This window comes from Danio rerio, chromosome 4 (assembly GCF_052040795.2).
Source record: "Danio rerio strain M-AB ecotype USA chromosome 4, GRCz13ab, whole genome shotgun sequence".
Lineage (NCBI taxonomy): Eukaryota > Metazoa > Chordata > Actinopteri > Cypriniformes > Danionidae > Danio > Danio rerio.
Genome location: NC_141024.2, coordinates 47,141,235 through 47,161,274, shown reverse-complemented (window position 1 = coordinate 47,161,274; position 20,040 = coordinate 47,141,235). Strand labels below are relative to the sequence as shown.

Genomic DNA, 20,040 nt, shown 5'->3' with positions numbered 1-20,040 from the left:
TGGCAAAAAAGGTTGAAAAAAAAAGACTTTTATTTTGGCGTGACTTGTGACGTCATAAGCCTGCGCCGCTCTCGCGCTGTGATTCAACTGGAGAAAGGTTTGTTTTAAAGCATTTAGCTATATATAAAGCGTTTGATTAAAGTTTAAGTGTTTTCATTCAGTGCTAAATTATGTACTTGTTGACAATATTATTTTAACCCTTATACAACGTAGTACTATTTACTAAAACTTACAGAAATGAGGTCTATTTTTTGAATAAAGATAGGATAAACTTTTTATTCCGGAGAGCACAATTTGTCTTGTGCAAAAAAGTTCTATAAACAGACAATAAGATAAATAAAAAAAAAAACAATTAAGAAGATACTTGAATAAAGTAAAAGTGTGTAATAAGTGTTTTAATGAAAGTTTAATTGATTGAATAGCATAATGTCATTCCATTATAAATATACATCACTATATATAAGAAATGGAGTACTAGTTTTAATCAGCTGATCAGTGGCTATTGTTTCTTGATCAGACTTATCTGATTTCTGTTTGTTAATGACTCTCATATAAAGAAACTGTTGAAGCAAGTGTTGAAGAGAAGTTATTTAGTTTCTGTCCATTGTTTTATTTATTTTAAACAACATTTTATTGCTTTGTTCATTTTAAACAGGATAAAGTGTCCAAACACAGAGAAAAACTCCTGCTGAAGCGACTGATCTCCACACTGTTATAAAGATGGCGTTTATTAAAGAGGAGAGTGAAGATGTGAAGATTGAAGAAACATTCACAGTCAAACAGGAAGATCTGCAGGAACAAACAGGTTGGATATCTTAATAATATATACTGATTTTCACTCTCAAAGACCAACTCAGTCATTTCTTCCTCATTCAGATTAATAATAAGAATAGTAAATTAAATCCATCTTACAGCCCTGAGTGTGCTGCCTAGTTCTCTTATATGCACATTAGCACTCATTGAAAGAGGAATGAGTTTATTTCTTGTTACTTGTTCTCATGTTTTTTTTTATCATTATTTGTATGTATTATTAGTCTTCCATTTTATCTACCTTCTTAAGGTTATTGCTTTTCTAGTTCTCCTTCTGTTTGTAAAGCATCCTTGAGCACTGGCGCTATATAAAATAAACAAAAACAGTACATTTAGAGAAGTTTAATTGAGCTGACGATATTTGACCTACAGTATTCTCATAGAAGATATCTGCTATTACAGTGATAATGTTGGCTTAGTACTTTGTACTAATATGTCACTGTGATCACAATTCCCTTTTTTTCATCAACTTTATGGGTTTAAACTTTTTTCTAGTAGTTGTTACTAGTTCTCACAGATAGTATCTGAGTTAGAATTACATCATTATTATAATAACTAATTACCAGGGCTATTGTGTCTAAACAGGGTTTCTGCTGGGCCTTAAAACGGTGTAAATTCCAAAATCCAAATTTCAGGCCTTAAAAAGTATTAAATTTACTGAAATGTTGTGTTGTAGGTCTTAAACCTTTTCTTTTTAAAGGTCTTAATTTTTCTTTGTTCATGTTTTCCTACTCAATCTGGCCAAAACCCATACAATCACCAACAATCCATCTCAATACAACTTTAAACTTTTCATTCAAAAAGGTCATTTTAACTCTATTTCTCAAAAAGGTTTAATTAATCTAACTTGGTGAAACCTGCAGAAACCCTGGTTTAAAATATGTCAAAAATCGTGGAAGCCCCCAATTTTAAATATGCTAAATTTGCTAAGTTTGTATTGTTTTGTTTTTGCTATTATTTTTATTGTGTTTTTACCTGAACTGATTGTTCTAGCTGTCCTGTACGGTGACCTTGAGCGTCATGAAAGGCGCCTTTAAATAAAATGCATTTTTATTGTCTGCAAGTTGTTTATTGAGATTAAAATAATATTTAAAAAACAAACAAATTGAAAATGAGATAAAAAATATATATATTTATATACACACACACACAGTTGAAGTCAGAATTTTTAGCCCCCCTGAATTATTAGCGCCCCTGTTTATTTTTTTCCCTAAATTTCTGTGTAATGGAGGGAAGATTGTTTCAGCACATTTCTTAGCATAATAGTTTTAAAAACTTATTTCTAATAACTGATTTATTTTATCTTTGTCATGATGACAGTAAATAATATTTTACTAGATATTTTTCAAGACACTTCTATACAGCTTAAAGTGACATTTAAAGGCTTAACTAAGTTAATTAGGTTAACTAGGCAGGTTAGGGTAATTAGGCAAGTTATTGTATAATGATGGTTTGTTCTGTAGATTGTCGGAAAAAAAAATTGCTTAAAGGAGCTAATAATTTTGTCCCAAAAATGGGTTTTAAAAAATTAATAATTGCTTTCATTCTAGCCGAAATAAAGAAAAAAAGAAGAAAAAATATTATCAGACATACTGTGAAAATTTCCTTGCTGTTAAAAATCATTTTGGTAATATTTAAAAGAGAAAAAAAAATTAAAAGGGGGCTAATAATTCTGACTTCAACTGTGTGTGTGTGTGTGTGTGTGTGTATATATATATATATATATATATATATATATATATATATATATATATATATATATATATATATATATATATATATTGTTATAGCAACCTATGTGACTGCTTTGGGAAATAACCATCATTGTAGACATCACAGGATGACTGATTGTGAAGGAACGTGTAGTCTGGCACATTTGCTACCCACGACAAGTCAAGATTTAAAAAGAAAAAAAAAATTGCATGATCTGACGTAGTGACTTTCATAAACGACAGTAAAAAAATCATGTGATCTGACCGGGGCTTTAGCTGTTGTATTGGAGCCGAAAGAATTTATAAAGTAAAATGTTTGTCCTTTTGCAAAATGTCATTTCTTTTCTGCAAATTAGATTTTTTTTTTAAATCAGCTTGATTCTTTAAAAACCAAAAGCAGTCCCCGTCAATTGTTTTTTTTTTCCATAAGATACACCTTTGTGACTGTTTTATTTTATGTGTATAGTCTTTAATGTGCTTTTTAATAATTTTATTCTTTTCAAAGCAGCACACAGACGCAAATTTATCCTTTAAAACGTGGCATGAGAGCAATGCACATGCAATCAATTCCTGATCCTTTGCACACATTTTTAAAACAAAAGACAAGATAATTTAATTACTTTCAATGTGCTAAATATTTGTTAAACGATTATTTAAAAAAAAGCTTGTACACTTATTTAAACTGTAAAACTGTCGGCGCCAAAAGCCTAGTGGTTAGTGCTTTGAAACATAGCACCAAGGTGCTCACGGCGACCGAGTTTGATTCCTGGCTTGTGGTCCTTTGCCGATCCTTTCCCTATCTATAATTACCACACTTTCCTGTTTGTAAAATCTCCACTGTCCTATCCAAATAAAGGTGAAAACCCCTAAGAAATAATTATATATATTAAAAAAAAAAAAAAACTAAAACTGAATAAAGTGCATGGTAATCGGAAATAAAGGAAATTAGTAAATTAATCTATTTCATTATTTAATGCATAAAATAGGCAAGTCTTTTTATAAATTGAGGTAATTCTGAAACTTTAAATTGCATTTTCTTTTCTTATAAATAATAAAAGCTAACCTGAATACCCGCGTGAACAGGGCCACAGTGACTTTTTTATTTTTCATTGAAACAATTGGATAGTGTCTTCTGTCTACATGACTGGCAAACGCGCCAGGAAAAAACTGCTAAATATCTGCAAATATTTTGTTAACAAATGTTTAGTAATGTTAGTAATGCATAGAAAAATGTGAAACAGATTTGTCCTGAGCTCATTAACCTACTGATGACAGCCACTTTAAGATGGTTTTTAAGGTGATTAATGAGGTTTGTTGTGTTACCTTGGGAAGTTTGGACTGAACATGAGCAAAGGCTACCTGATCACCATTACATTCCTCAAAAAAAATACTTGCAATCTAGATGCAGTCACCTCATGCTTGTGTTGCAGTACAATCCGTAAACTCCACTCATTGAAATAATGGCTTGGTGTTTAAACTGTAAAATCATGACAATATTTAAATCATTGATGGTGGGCCAAAAATATCATTATCGTGATGATAATACTTTATTTATTTGTTTGTTTATTTGGCTGGGACAGTGTACATTAATTAGCATTTCTACCAATGCACCAGAATTAGCCCGAAGGCTATTTTTCATCTTTTGTCCCAAAACAACCTAAAAAAAAAAACAATACAAGAATTAAACAATTAATCAAAAATAGTTAAAAAGTACTAAAATAGACATGGTTATATAGATGTTAAAAAATAATATTTAAAAATTAAAGAGCCCATATTATTCAATTCAATTCAATTCAATTCAGCTTTATTTGTATAGCGCTTTTACAATGTAGATTGTGTCAAAGCAGCTTCACATAAATGGTCATAGTAACTGGAACAGTGTGGTTCAGGTTTTAGTGTTTAAGTTCAGTTCAGTTCAGTTTAGCTCTGTTCAGTGTGATTTAATCATTACTGAGAGTTCAAACACTGAAGAGCAAATTCATCGATGCGTAGCTCTACCAGTCCTGAACCATGCGAGGCAGTGGCGACAGCGGAGAGGGAAAAAAAACTTCACCTGATGGGAGTGAAGAAAAAAAACCTTGAGAGAACCAGACTCAGTTGGGCACGACCATTTTAATTTCTCCGCTGGCCAAAAGTCTTGTGCAGAACTTCATTCGCCGTGGTTTATGCTGGAAGATGGCCTCAATGAAGACTCGTCTGTCCCTGGAGCGTCGCTGGAATCAGACTCATGTTCTCCACTCCCCACGACCATCAGCGCAGCAGCAGCTCAGGATATGGCCTGGTCCCGGATATGGAATCCTTGGTATCATCACGTCGCTGGTCTTGGATCCAATCAGTGACTCCGCCTGATCTGAGGACCTCGGGATGAGTATCCCCAGGTGAAAATAGAGAATAAAGAGAATAATTAGCATAGCTGCTGTTCATAGTTTATATAAGCAAGATGTAGAAGCCAGTGTGGAACCCGCTAGGTGATGCATTGAGTGTATGCTTTACTAAACAGATAGGTCTTTAATCTAGTTTTGAACTGGGAGAGTGTGTCTGAGCCTCGGACATTACCAGGAAGGTTATTCCAGAGTGTAGGAGCCATGAAAGAGAAGGCTCGACCTCCTTTACTTGATTTTGCTATTCTAGGTACTACCAGAAGCCCTGAATTTTGAGATCTTAAAGAGCGAGTTGGTTCGTAGCGAGACAGAAGGTTGGTTAGATAAACAGGAGCTAGATTATTTAGAGCTTTATAGGTGAGAAGTAATATTTTAAATTCAATACGAAATTTAACAGGCAGCTAGTGTAAGGAGGATAAGATTGGGGTCATATGATCATATTTTCTAGACCTGGTCAGAACTCTGGCTGCTGCATTTTGTACTAATTGAAGTTTGTTAATAGAGGATGCTGGGCAGCCAGCAAATAGAGCATTACAGTAATCCAGTCTCGAACTGAAATATACATGAAATAGGGTCATATCTTGGTTGTAAGGGTCTCCAACAACAGTTTAATATGCATGCAAGGTCAAAAAACACTTTCATGGTCTTATAATCTGCATTTATTTTTACCTAATTATCCCAGCGACTCCTGTATGAATCGTTCAGGGATTCATTTGTTCCCAAACCCCTCCTTAGCGCGAAGCTAATCTGCGCTGATTGGACCGATGACAGTCTGTTGCGATTGGTCGACTGCCTTCAGTCAGAGAATGAAATGCCAAACAGCTAATCAGCAATATAAAAGTAATCACAGTTCATACACGCTCGATAGTGTAGGCGTGGATTTTAGCTGCCAGTGGGTCAATGTAAATACAGACTATGGACTTGAAAATACAGACGACTGACTATTTTATTGAGCAAAAACTCCAAAAACAGTTGAGGAGATCTCCTAGCTTCTCACTCTGCTCTTTTCACAGACACACACACACACACACTCACACACACACACACACACACATACGCACTTAACCCTGCTCCGGACGACAACACGCGCACACACACACACACACACACAAACACACACACCTCCGGACGACAGCGCGCGCACGCACACACAGACACACACACTAACGTTACTCCCCGTCTACGGAGCTCCGTTAACGCAGCACGCGTCGCGTTTTTAACGTGACTTTGCACACGATAAGAGAATATAGCCAGTTAACCTGATACAGTACACGCAGTTACAAGTAACAAATCACAACTAAATACATTTGCAAGCTAGAGTAAACGAGGCAACTTTAATCGCACGTACTTACACTTGAGAAATGGAGGAAGAAACCCATCCTGACGTCTATCAGTAAGTTACTGATCCTTCCTTTAACAAACGCTGATGAAGTATTCTTTGTAGCATGTAGCTTCCAGAAGTTTCCAGTAGTTTCCAACTGCTTGGCTATAATGCTGAGGTTTCATCTTTGGGTAGAGACTCAATATATCCATCTGCAGTGTGACTTCAATCGACCGGCATGTTTGTGTGTGTGTGTGTGTGTGTGTGTCTCGGTTTCTGCGTCAGAGGGCGGGGCCTCAGGTTTGAAATCTCCCGGGTTTGCGCGTGCACGTGAATAACTTGGTTTCGTTCGTACGTCATGGCGAAACACCTAATGAATCCGTATCAAGGCGACTCGTTTGAAGCACTATGAGTCGACTCTTTTTTTAGATGAATCAACCGTTTTTAACACTGTACACTAACAGATTTAAGCCTTAGCTGGATACTCCACTTCACTTAGAGCTGTGTTACACACTACATGGAGGGGAATTTTCAAAAACCCATAATATGGGCTCTTTAAACTAAAACCCCATTATTTTGTAATAGAGATAAAAATAGTTGAAACACATTTAAACAACAGATCATTAAGATGGTAGGCACAAATGGAAACATGATTCTCTATAAACCAAGCTGAAGAATCTGAGTTAATAAAAAATTATTGAAGACCTCTGCAATTTTGCAATCATTATTTGAGATTTGACCATCTATCATAATTTCCCACATTTTTTTGTTTTTTGTATCCTGTCCAACAACTTTTTTTAATTGGTTCCAGATTGTTTTAGAATCGCCTTTTGCTTTTTCTTTTAATGTTAGGAAATACTCAGCTTTGGCCTTTCGTATGTTTTTTACTACTCTATTTCTTAATGTTGTAAACATGTTTCTATCACTAGCCGATTTACTCTTGATTACTTTTTTTAATGCAACATCTCTCTCTTTCATTAGTTTTAGTATGTCAGAGTTAATCCAGGGTAGTATATATTTTTATTGTGTTTGCATTTAGGTTTAGTGCTGAATTCTGTTTTCTCGATTGTTCCTGCAAAAGATCCACAGTCCTTACCCAGATCCCAAGATCAATACCCAGTAATATTCTGTCCCAGTCAATTTGCTCTACAGCATTTTTAAATCCTTCCCTTCTATTTCTTGGTATTCCTATAAATTCATGTTCTCTGGCAGAAAATGTAAATCTCTTTTTAGAGAGTTTTCTGGCCACAAGTGTCAAATTGTGGTCAGAAATGCCAGCTAACATATTATAGGATTTAATTATCTCAGGTCGGTTGGTAAATATTAGATCAATCTGAGTACTACTTGAAGTGGTGATTCTTGTGGGCCCTGTTATCATTTGAACAAGGTGAAATTTGTCAGTTATTTTTTAAAGTTTGTTTCTACAAGATGTATTCTCCCAGTTTATGTTAAAATCCCCTAAAATAACAGTCTACGATTAATCTCGCGGTCTATATACTTTTTCGTTATGTTCTTGGCTGTTTTTGAGCCATTGACTTCCATTATAACCACATTTTTTAACCGTAAAGCCATGACACCAAATTATCATGCATTCTAGATTGTTGGTGTTTTCCCTGTTGGGAAGAGGTCAAAAGTGTCATTTTTACTGTTGATCATCAGTTGGCAGTATTAACCCTCTAGATGGGCCTGTTCAAAAAAGTAAAACAGCAGATTAAAGTGTTCGTTCATAAATACATTTTGTAGGGGGACCAACAGTTTAACCCAAAAATGACCAGTCTATCAGATGAAGAAGAGCAGGAGTCAGAGATTCAATTAAAAGTAAGTTTACTGTAGATAGTTTGCAGTTTCATCAGCAGAGGCCAGCTTAAACACTCACAATTAGTTTGTAGACTGCTTTACATACAATCTCAGAACAACAACAATCAGATGTCTAGAATTCTCTTTTCTCTCTATTCAAACTGTTTTAAGAAATGTGTCAGTAAAGTGCACTGAAACTTCACAAAAACAAAACACTGATAACTGTAAGGGAAAATTTGAACCTATCAGTTTACAATATACTGAAGCCTGTTTTTCTAGGCTTTATTGGTGATAATGGTCAGAAACGTTGGACCATGAGAGAAACTAGCCAGACAGTAATGTGTGAATTGTGGAGCGGGCTAAATCTAAAGAAACATTTATTTTTTAGTAAGTGAACTTTTTTTTTTTTTTTTTGCTTTTATTCTTGCCATAATAAAAATATGTATTTGTAGAGCAACCCATGTTCTGTTGTCATTAATATTCTAAGAAATTATAATGTTTAGAACTGTCTGAGATATGAACAAAAGCAGGTGATGCACCAAAGTTGAATGGTCTTAAAAATCCTTATAATCATTAAAATAATTTATAAAAACAAAAAAATCAATTTAGTTTAAAAACATTGAACGATATTAATGAAATGACATAGTTTCAGAAACATTCTACTTCGCTGTTTATCCGTCTGACTTTACAGTGGGTTTCTTTTGACCGCCCCCTGTTGTTTTAAAGAAGCCTCGTCCTTTTTGCGTGATGCGCGCGCAGCTGACTCCAAGTTATCTGCAGAAATCCTGATCTCACTGGCATTATGTCAAATTTAAGACTTTTTAAGACCATTAAGTATTAAATTTAAGACCTATATCACAATATCAAAAACAAGCGAGAGAAAATGTAAAATCCCAAAATTACGGGTAAAAAAATGTATTTAAATTGAACAGTACTAAAGACAGGTTAAAAGTATTATTGAACTACAGAAAAAAACAAACATCTTAATGCTGATATATACTTTTGCCTGGTGCCGCATCGCACACCTCACGTAACAGATGAGGCTTTTATACTGGCTTTTATACTTGACGCGTTCACCATTGAGATATTCTTTTTAAATGACGGGGGGTGGTCAAAAGAAACCGACAGTAAAATCAGACGAATAAAAAGAGAATCATTAATATCACTGAAGATGTTTTGGGGGGCATCTTTTATTTTGTTTTAACAAACTTATCCTTCAGGTTTTTTCAGGTTTGACGTCAAATTCGCCACGCGCTAGGCTTGGGCGGTATTATGGTATACCGCGGGATCTAAAAATAGCAACGGTGTCAGTTTCAATACCGTTATACCGTCATAAAATATGAAATATCCTTTATTTAATGCCTACAAAAACGTATGTGTGATTGTCATCACGGGACAGTGTGGAGGAGAGAGAGAGGAGGGGATGGGGAGAGGTGAGGTGACGAGTCGAGCTATAAAGTGACCTGCAGTTTGGCGGTTTATTTATTTCCGGTTTAGACTGGATGAGAAGGGAGGCTTGGTAAATATGAACTAGAGGTCTGCATTAGAGCTGAAGATCTTTTCCCGAACCCGGCGGGACCCGTAAAAATCCAAATCCCTGCATTAAAATCCATCCCTGCAAAGGTGAAACAAATGATGACGAAGAAGTTAAAAAAGCTAATTTTGACGGCAGTCAAGCCAGTCACTAGCTCAGAAGGAACAGTCATTCTAGCCGCCAAGGTATTTCGGCAGTCGCTCATACACTGCGTATTACGGTAGAGCACAAGCCGCAAGCTGACAGGTAAAAAGACGGGGTGACTCGCTTTATTGAAACTGCTGTCATGGAAAATGAAATGGATGTTCCTGGCTGGTAGAAGATAATCAAACAATCTTACCCAAAACTTGCAAAATTAGCCAGATCACAACTCTGCATCTCGGCCTGTAGCAGCAGGAAAGGGTGTTGGTGCTGCTGTGGCGCACCATCAGTCCTGAGAGCAGGACTGCGCTAAAGCCAGTGGATTTAATAATGTTCTTCCACAAAAACACGTAGCCGAATCTTGGTGAATAAAGGGTTTTTTTCAATTATAAATGAATATTAATGAAACCATATAATCATAATGTAGACAGTATATGTTGTGGTTTTCGTTTTTTCTCTTAATGAATCAAACTTAGACTGGGGGTTATGAATATCAGAAGAATATACTTTATTGGAATATCTTCCAAAAAAGCAGAGACGTTCGTAAGCAGACCCATCCCTAGTCTCACTCCAGGACAATCTGATGTCCCTCACATTTGCTATCCCCTTTATCCTGGCTTCCTCCCACCTTTGTGTTTTCACAGCTGTTTACTGGTTCCACAGGCCTCTTCCAGCTCCTACTTCTTTACGACCCCTATTTAAAGCCTCTTCTTCTTGGTGGCCCTCTTAATGTAAAGATCTAATATATTCATAACTGTTTTTAAACAAACAGTTCACATTTGGTAATCATGACTAGTATCTATGTTTCAAACATCTAAACTGGACTCTTCTCTCCCATACAGTATGTGTCTTTTCAAACATACATGACAGTTTCCACATATGTTGTATGCATTTCATGCTTTTCTGACACAGATGGTTCTCATTGTATCTCCAAGTTCTCTCTCCTGCTCTTTTATGACCCCTTTGCCTTAACCTGTCACCTGTTTCCAAAGACATATAATGGCAGATTCATAGGGCTCTCCACTCTTCATATAGTCTAGGTTTAGTAAATAAAAATCTTCATCATATACAGGCTAATGTTGGCATTATTCTTTTAATATTCAGCTTCACCGTCGCCTTAATGCCAGATTGTGAAGAGAAGTGGCGAAACAAATTTTGCAGAGCCTTTATCTTAATTTCTTATTGATAAAATACCCATCATCATTAAGAGTTTATTTTAGTTTGATTTGTTAAGCAAGACTTCTTTTCATTGGTGTATTGGCCAATTTAAATGGTAAGTGCATGTACATAGACCTATAGTACTGAAATGTTACGATGTTGCAGAGGACTTATTTTATTTTTTTGTTCCAACTTCCAAGTGGCATATAGTATACGTTTTTATGAATAAATTATGTTAAAACATAAATGACTCATTCTTGAAAAAAATACAAAAGAGCTGTGTGCATGAGCACATTTGTATAATGTCGGGCTGTAAACAGGTTCGGGCTATAAATCTGCATTCCCGTTGCTATACCGCGGGAGCCGACTAGATTTCTTACGGTGTGGGAGTAAATTTCTGAATAAATCGCGGGAGCGATGTGTGTGTGTGTGTGTGTGTGTGTGTGTGTGAGCGAGAGAGATCGGTGCTGTACGTCGCTTGGCGCTCCCTCTCTCTTTCTCTGTGTGTGTGTCTGTGTGCGAATGAGAGGAGTGTCCCGCGCAGAAGAATACAAACAAGACTAAGGTCGTATATAAGGTATTCAGTTTCTGAATGGTTAAGGCTCAAGCCAACAGTTTAGTGACGATGTCTGAGCGTTACGGTAATACCGGATACCGGGGTAAAATAAAGAGGCGGTTTGACGGTATCAAAATTTGGATACCGGCCAAGCCTACCGCGCGCACTGACTTTATTAACAGAAAGCTGATTGGCTATTGCAAGTTGACCTTTTTGTAGTTGTAAAAACGCAAATTACAATTGGACTAGTGAAATAAAGAACTACAACATCCCAAAAACCTATTTTTACATGTAGCGTTACAAGGATATCACAAAAATAAGACCTGTGCAAAAATAGTTAAGACCCAGAACAGCGAATTTAAGACTTTTTAAGGCCTAAATTTCGATTTTTAAATTTTAGACTTTTTAAGACCCCGTGGGAACCCTGGAGATAAATCAGTAAATTGATTTTGTTCAGGACCCACTGCACTGAAGTCTTTAGTGACGCACTAATTTACAGATGTCACGAGCACTTGAGTAACAAGACAGCGGCCTTTGCTCTGTTGCTTCAATACATACTTTCACTTACATACATACTTAAATACATACTTCCGCTTTTTGCTTCTCACAGCCAGTCGTTAAGTTTACACTGCTCATCTCGACCCGATTTCTCTACTCGTTTCCCCGCACTGCAACAGTTCAGCCAACTTCTCTTTTATCTACACACCACATAATGCTGCCTTCTTTAACTCTCCTCCTCCTCCTTCTTTATTCTCTCACCCATTTCCTTTTTGCCGTCTCATGGGTGTAGACCAATTAAACAATGTTGACTGTCGTCACAGAAAACACCAACAATCATAAATTCATGAATATGTGCTGTCATGGCTTTGCAATCAAAAAATGTTCTTATAATAGAGGTCAATGGAGAAAAAAACAGCCATGAATATAATGAAAATGGAGTAAATTTGCCCAGAGTGTATTGAGGTTTTTACATTTTTTAAGCATTTTTCCAGTGATGGGAAATTCATTGTGTCTTAATGAATTTATTACTCTCATTTAAATGCTTATTTGAGTGATTTCCATGTTGTTGTTGTTATTATCTATTGTATTTTATTTGCACTCAAAAAAAATTATAATAGAGGCCAATGGAGCATTTTTCCAGAATATGTCAAAATAAGATTTCCCCAAATATCAGAATCACCCCAGAATGGATAAAAATGACCCAACAACAAACAAAGGGAAAGGTGCCCATTCCAGCCTTTATGCAGATGCTGTACAGGTATGTCTCATATCTGCGAGGCACATATTCAGCTGTTACCCCAGAACTTTTTTTCTGATACGTTTACCAGTCAGACACACAATGAACAAGTATTCCCTTTCCGCTTTACAAATTGTAGAAATCTTATCAATGTCTTATCAATATAACCAAAATGACCTTTATGAAAAACTCTGAAAACTGGACTAAAACTGTTTAAATTTACTATAACTTCTATGTTAAGTTTATTTGACACAATTTACATTGTAAAAGCACTAGATAAATAAAGATGAATTGAATTGAATCTGCTTAAATGTGTACACGTTAATGGACCAAACAAAATATGATCTGATTTATTCTACATTTAATGTGCATCAGAAATACAGTGTGTGTAGCCAATGTTCCCCTCTGGGGGGAACTCCAGCACTATAAGTGGATTTGATGTTCTAAATCCACGTATGGGAGGATTCGGTTCAGAAGGCGCTCGTCTGAAAGAGTATTGAACGGGCCAATGAAAGCAATGAATTGGCAGCGCAAGCCTGCGCAGGTGTGCTGCATAGCCAATTAACTGAGCATATAAGCACACCTGGCGCCAGCAGATGCTATCCTTTTCGCTTCAGAGACTTTTCTGATCGAGTTCATGAGGGTTCCTCCTGCTGATCTACACTTCGAGCCACTTCGAGCGAACGAGTGTCTCCCGGTCCAGAGCGAGTCCACGCAGTGGCAGACGGTCGAGCTGGGTTTCTCCCTTGCCTGGCGTCCCTTTGGGTCCGGTCCTCCAAGAGCGGTGTGTATTGCTGCAAAGCATCCTAAAAGAGCAACACAGTCGTGCAGCACGTCCTTTTCAGGATGACGCTCCGACTGTGCGTTTCTGGTTGCGGGGGTTTCCTGGCTCCGGATGATAGGCACGATCACTGCATTACATGTTTGGGGGTCCAGCATGTTAATGTGGTGCTCGGGGGGGCAGTTCATGTCGTCACTGCGATGCCATGAACGTCACGCAGTTGAGATCGCGATTAGCTTTCGTAAGAGAGTGAGCCACCCCTGTCGCCTCCTGCTCTGCAACGGGCGCTCGGGCAGATCTGAGGGCTCCAGCGAGAGACGACCCGCCGCCTAAGGGCTCGCGGACCTCTCGCTCCTCCAATCGCTCCATCCAAGCTTCGGGTACTGGGAGTGATCCGTCTACTCAGATTGTAGCTCTCACGCTCGCTGACACCGGAGATCAGATGTCCTCCGCGGCATCGGAGGGTGGGCTTTCATTGTCCGACGATGATCCAGACCCGCTCACCCTCTCTGGGCAAGCGAACGTCGTCAAAACAGATCCTGAAGCGGACATGTTGGCCGTGCTTACTCGGGCTGCTTCTGCCGTCGGGTTGGAGATGGTTCATCCCCCAGCCCCGCGGCTGGACCGACTAGATGGGTGTTATGTAGAGGACCAAAAGGCGAAGCCTTCGAAGCCTCTCGTCCCCTTCTTCCCGGAAGTGCACAGTAGGCTCACGCATTCCTTGAGGGCACCTTTCTCTGCCCGCACTGCGTCCGCCTCCGCCCTTACCACCCTGGATGGTGGAGCTGCCAGGGGGTATGAGGCGATCCCGCTGGTGGAGTGCGCCATTGCAGTCAATCTTTGCCCGCGTGACGCCCCCGCTTTGCGCGGTCTGCCCGGTCTCCCGTCCAAAGCCTGTAGGTTATCTGCCTCCCTCGGAGCTAGAGCTTACAAGGCTGAGGGCCAGGCAGCTTCCGCCTTGCACGCGATGGCCACCTACCAGTGCTACCAAGCGCAGGCGCTGGCTGAGCTGCACGAGGGTGGGTCTAACCCAGGCTTGTTACACGAGCTGCGCACGGCGACCGACTATGCTCTCCGGACCACTAAGTCCGCTGCGTGCGCACTGGGGAAGACGATGTCCACACTTGTGGTCCAGGAACGCCACCTCTGGCTAAGCCTGGCAGACATGCGCGAGGTTGACAAAGTTCGCTTTCTTGACTCGCCCATATCCCAGGCTGGCCTGTTCGGCGACACTGTCTGTGAATTCACCCAGGAGTTCAAGGCGGTGAAGGAGCAGTCGGATGCGATGGGCAATGTCATCTATCGGCGGGGCCTTAAGCCCGCTCCATCCTTGGCCGAGCCATCCACCTCCGCTGCTCCTCGCCGGGGGCGAAGCGGGCGCGTCGAGCACGCCGAAAGCCGGTAGCCCCTCCTGCCCAGGGCACCGCTAAGTCCAGTAAACGGACCGCGAAGGGTCTCGCAGGGTCTGCATGCTCCGCCAGCGCCCCCTCTCAGGAGTCAGGGTGCGGAGCCAGAGCAAATCGCTCTCCTCCAGCTCTTCTGCGGGTCCCTCGCGCTTCCCGGATCAGCACACCCGCTCCGCGCTGCCCCTCCGCGGATACGTCAACGATTGTCGCGATGACGTCATTAGCGAGGGCTCTGCCTGCCTGGTTAGCGTGGGCCAGCCCCTCGCAGTGGCTCATACGCACGATCAGACTCGGCTACGAACTACAGTTCTCGAAACGGCCTCCCAGGTTCACGGGCGTGTATTTCACCAGGGTCAATCCCCTGTCCGCCTCTGTCTTGCGAGAGGAGATTGCTGCCCTCCTGGCGAAGGGTGCAATCGAGCCGGTACCTCCAGCTGAGATGGAGAGCGGGTTTTACAGCCCGTACTTCATCGTACCCAAAAAGAGCGGTGAGTCACGGGCAATCCAAGATCTGCGCGTTTTGAATCGCTGCCTTCACAAGCTGTCGTTCAAAATGCTTACGCAGAGGCGCATCCTCGGATGCGTTCGTCCTCAGGATTGGTTTGCAGCCATAGACCTGAAGGACACGTATTTTCATGTCTCCATTCTTCCACTCCACCGTCAGTTTCTGCGGTTTGCGTTCGAAGGTCGTGCATGGCAGTACAAGGTCTTCGCCTTCGGGCTCTCTCTGTCTCCTGCGGCTCGCGGGCATCCGCGTACTCAATTATCTCGACGACTGGCTGATTTTAGCCCACTCTCGGGAGCAATTGACTGCGCACAGAGACGACAGCAAGTTAGTGGTCCCACTGAAATATTTTCAGAGGCTCCTGGGGCATATGGCTTCCGCTGCAGCTGTCGGATTGCTCCATATGAGACCACTTCAGCACTGGCTTCAAGATCGAGTTCCAAGACGCGCATGGCATGCGGGCACACACCGAGTCTCTGTTACTGCGCTGTGTCGCCGCACCCTCAGCCCCTGGAACGACCCCTCATTCCTGCAGGCCGGTGTGCCTCTGGGATAGGCGTCCAGTCATGTTGTTGTCTCAACAGATGCTTCCAGCACACGCTGGGGAGCCGTGTGTCGCGGGCATGCAGCTGCGGGCCTGTGGGTAGGTACCCAGCTGCATTGGCATATCAATCGCCAAGAGCTGTTGGCAGTGTTCCTTGCTTTTCGCCGTTTTTCTCCGGTGCTGGAGCAGCAACACCTGCTGGTCAGGACGGACAGTACGGCGGCGCAGCGTATATCAACCGCATGGGGGGTATGCGCTCTCGCCGCATGTCTCAGCTCGTCCGCCGTCTGCTCCTCTGGAGTCACCCGCGGCTAAAGTCGCTGCGCGCCATTCACATCCCAGGTATGCTCAACCGTGCAGCCGATGTGCTCTCACGGCAGCAGATTCACTCTGGAGAATGGAGACTCCACCCCGAGTCTGTCCAGCTGATATGGGCGCGATTCGGGGAGGCCCAGATCGATCTGTTTGCTTCCCCCGAGAACGCTCATTGCCAGTTGTTTTATTCCCTGACCGATGGCTCTCTTGGCACGGATGCACTGGCCCACAGCTGGCCTCGGGGCATACGCAAGTATGCGTTTCCCCTAGTGAGCCTGATCGCGCAGTTAATGTGCAAGGTCAGGGAGGACGAGGAACAGGTTCTGTTAGTTGCGCCCCTCTGGCCCAACCGGACCTGGATATCAGAGTGGTTGGCGGCACCGTGGGAAAGCATAACCTCATCATTCAGTTCCTCAGAGGCGCTAGACGAATTAATCCAACTCGCCCCCCTCTCACGCCCTCTTGGGATCTCGCCCTCGTTCTCACGAGCCTGCGATTTGATCCCTTCGAGCCACTCCATACAGTATCTTTAAGATTTCTGTCCCTGAAGACAGCTCTGCTGGTCGCGTTGGCCTTCATTAAGAGGGTCGGGGACCTGGAGGCATTTTCGGTCAGTGACTCGTGCCTGGAATTCGGGCCGGATTTTTCTCACGTTATCCTTAGACCCCACCCGGGTTATGTGCCCAAAGTTCCTACCACTCCCTTTAGAGATCAGGTAGTAACCCTGCAAGCGCTGCCCCTGGAGGAGGCAGACCCAGCCCTGTCCTTACTTTGTCCAGTTCACGCCCTGCGCATTTATGTGGACCGTACTCAGAACTTTAGATCTTCTGAGCAGCTCTTTGTGTGTTATGGCGGACGGCAGCAGGGAAGTGCCGTGTCTAAACAACGTTTATCCCACTGGATTGTGGAGGCCATTTCATGTGCTTATTTGAGCAGAGGTCAGCCATTCCCCCCTGGAGTGCGTGCGCACTCCACTCGGAGCATTGCATCCTCTTGGGCGTGTGCGCGCGGCGCTTCTTTAACAGACATTTGTAGAGATGCGGGCTGGGCGACACCCAACACATTTGCAAGGTTTTATAATCTGCGAGTGGAGCCGGTTTCCTCAAGGGTGTTAGGGACCTTTGGTGATTGAGGAAACAACTCGGTAGGTGTTGTAGCATGCTTGTGGTGCCTTTTTTTCCCGAACACGGAGAGATGTGCACCCTCCTGTCTGTCAGTAAAGTTCCCCATTCGGTGAGCCCTGCAGATTCCTCCGAGGCCCCCAGCACTGACTCAGCAGAGGAGTCACTTGCTGGCCCACTACGTTTTAGGTCTGCCCGCTGGTCAGTCCGTGTTTTGGGTATAGGTGCCTGCTATGGCTGATCCCCGCTGGTGATCCCCATATGCTTTTCTGCCACGGTTAAGTTCCCCCCCCTGGGTGGACCCGTGCTTTCCCTATCTGCTAACCACCTTCTTATGCGCACTCCTCCTTCTCAGGGTTAGTCCATATCTAATTCCATTTGTTTCCCTATTGGGTGCGGATGGTCTCCACAGCGTCCTCCCTACTGGGATGACATGCTTCCCAACGTACTGTTGTATATTCCTAGAATTATCTAGACGCTAGCAACTCCCAAAAAAATATACCTATTCCGTAAAGCTTCTTTTGAAGTGGGATAAGTTAGGGCCAAGGGCACGTTGGAGGACCGCGCCTCTCATGATCTGGGTGCGTCACGCTTGCCTGACTGCCCTCTCATGATGGGTGTTGGTAAGGTGCAGTCATTATGGCGCTTTCAATGGGCTCCCATACGTGGATTTAGAACATCAAATCCACTTAGTGCTGGAGTTTCCCCCGAAGGGGAACGTTCGAGGTTACTAAAGTAACCCTTCGTTCCCCAAGGAGGGGAACGGAAGCACTATACTCCGTCGCCATAATGACTGTCCCTTAGCTGTTAAAAGTCTCTTCAGCTTAAAAAGGATAGCGTCTGCTGCCGCCAGGTGTGCTTATATGCTCAGTTAATTGGCTATGCAGTACACCTGCGCAGGCTTGCGCTGCCAATTCATTGCTTTCATTGGCCCGTTCAATACTCTTTCAGACGAGCGGCTTCTGAACCGAATCCTCCCATACGTGGATTTAGAACATCAAATCCACTTATAGTGCTTCCGTTCCCCTCCTCGGGGAACGAAGGGTTACTTTAGTAACCTCGAACGTTTCCAGTGTCTTTTCACTTTTCAGCTTTTGATGAGAGTTTTAAGACTTAATGAAAACTAATGTTTTATTTATTTCAGGCCTAATTGAAGAGAATGAGGGGAGTAAAGAGGAGAAACATTATGTCAAAATTGAGGAAAAAACTCATTTACAGACTGATGGTGTTTTAAAAAGGAGAGACAAGAATCGTTTCACCTGCACTCAGTGTGGAAAGAGTTTGGCAAGCAAATGCAAACTTAAGATTCACATGATGATCCACACTGGAGAGAAACCATTCACATGCACTCAATGTGGGAAGAGTTTCAACCAATCATCAAACCTTAATCACCACATGATGATCCACACTGGAGCTAAACCATTCACATGCACTCAGTGTGGGAAGAGTTTCAACAGATCATCACACCTTAATTATCACATGAGGATCCACACTGGAGAGAAACCATTCACATGCACTCAGTGTGGGAAGAGTTTCAACCAATCATCAAACCTTAATCACCACATGAGGATCCACACTGGAGCTAAACCATTCACATGCACTCAGTGTGGGAAGAGTTTCAACAGATTATCACACCTTAATTATCACATGATGATCCACACTGGAGAGAAACCATTTACATGCACTCAGTGTGGGAAGAGTTTCAACAGATCATCACACCTTAATTATCACATGATGATCCACACTGGAGAGAAACCATTCACATGCACTCAGTGTGGGAAGACTTTTAACTGCTCATCACACCTTAATCAACACATGAAGATCCACACTGGAGAGAAACCATTCACATGCACTCAGTGCGGGAAGAGTTTCATCCAGTCATCATCCCTTAATCAACACATGAGGGTCCACACTGGAGAGAAACCATTCACATGCACTCATTGTGGAAAAAGTTTTAACTGCTCATCACACCTTAATCAACACATAAAGATCCACACTGGAGAGAAACCATTCACATGCACTCAGTGCGGGAAGAGTTTCATCCAATCATCATCCTTTAATTATCACATGATGATCCACACTGGAGAGAAACCATTCACATGCACTCAGTGTGGGGAGAGTTTTAGCAAATCATCATTCTTTTATAAACACGTTGAAGGAACTCATGGGCATATTGCAGTGGTCAACACGAGTTGAATCTGAAATCTTGGGCATCTGCAAATTGTCTCAGTCATTGAACTGGCTTAAGGGCTTAAACCATCACGATAACAAAGCACCAATTGATTTTGGGTTATTCTGACCAATACTTTGGCCGCAAATGTTCCAGGTACCCTTCAGCAAAATTAGTAAATGATTTAAACTAAATAAAGGGGCTTTACAGGATTTTCAGCAGAAACCGCCTCACGAGACTTTTGAATGACTCCTCTACATGGTCATGTGCTTTGGGCACATCCTGTCAGATGCACAATTTTGTAGAGACAAAAAATCTCTAGAAACATTAATGCATACAAATGAAAGACAATCTCTTAAAATGTTAGAACTAAGGCAGATGTATCTTTAAATAATAAACCATAATGTTCCTCATATGCTGTGGTTATTTCAATCAACCAGGTTAATCGATGTGTTGTTTTAACCCTTAAAGCAGAATAAATTGATCTGTATTTGTCTGAAATGTATGATATCTGGTCTTGAATGAAAGGTAGTGACATTTGCAATCTGTTG

General features: G+C 41.7%; 1 protein-coding gene across 2 annotated transcripts; it reads left to right on the top strand.

Annotated features, from left to right (window-relative positions):
- Nucleotides 1–67: 67 nt before the first annotated feature.
- LOC110437841 (uncharacterized) lies at nt 68–19,990 on the top strand. 2 transcript variants are annotated; one of them, XM_088650556.1, is made up of 4 exons: nt 68–97; nt 656–805; nt 18,464–19,261; nt 19,429–19,990. In XM_088650556.1, exons 2-4 carry the CDS (start codon nt 721–723, stop codon nt 19,443–19,445), a joined length of 900 nt encoding a protein of 299 aa, XP_088506682.1. In that variant the 5' UTR covers nt 68–97; nt 656–720; the 3' UTR covers nt 19,446–19,990. The 2 variants fall into 2 exon arrangements, with proteins under 2 accessions (XP_088506682.1, XP_088506681.1); XM_088650555.1 differs by lacking the exon at nt 68–97 and having other exon boundaries at nt 654–805; nt 18,464–19,990.
- Nucleotides 19,991–20,040: the final 50 nt, after the last annotated feature.

Bases quoted from the DNA above. Each gene is read 5' to 3' on its own strand.
- LOC110437841 (XM_088650555.1), top strand. From the start codon at position 721: ATGGCGTTTATTAAAGAGGAGAGTGAAGATGTGAAGATTGAAGAAACA. The intron at 806-18,463 runs GTTGGATATCTT...TATTTATTTCAG, and splicing joins AGATCTGCAGGAACAAACAG to GCCTAATTGAAGAGAATGAG.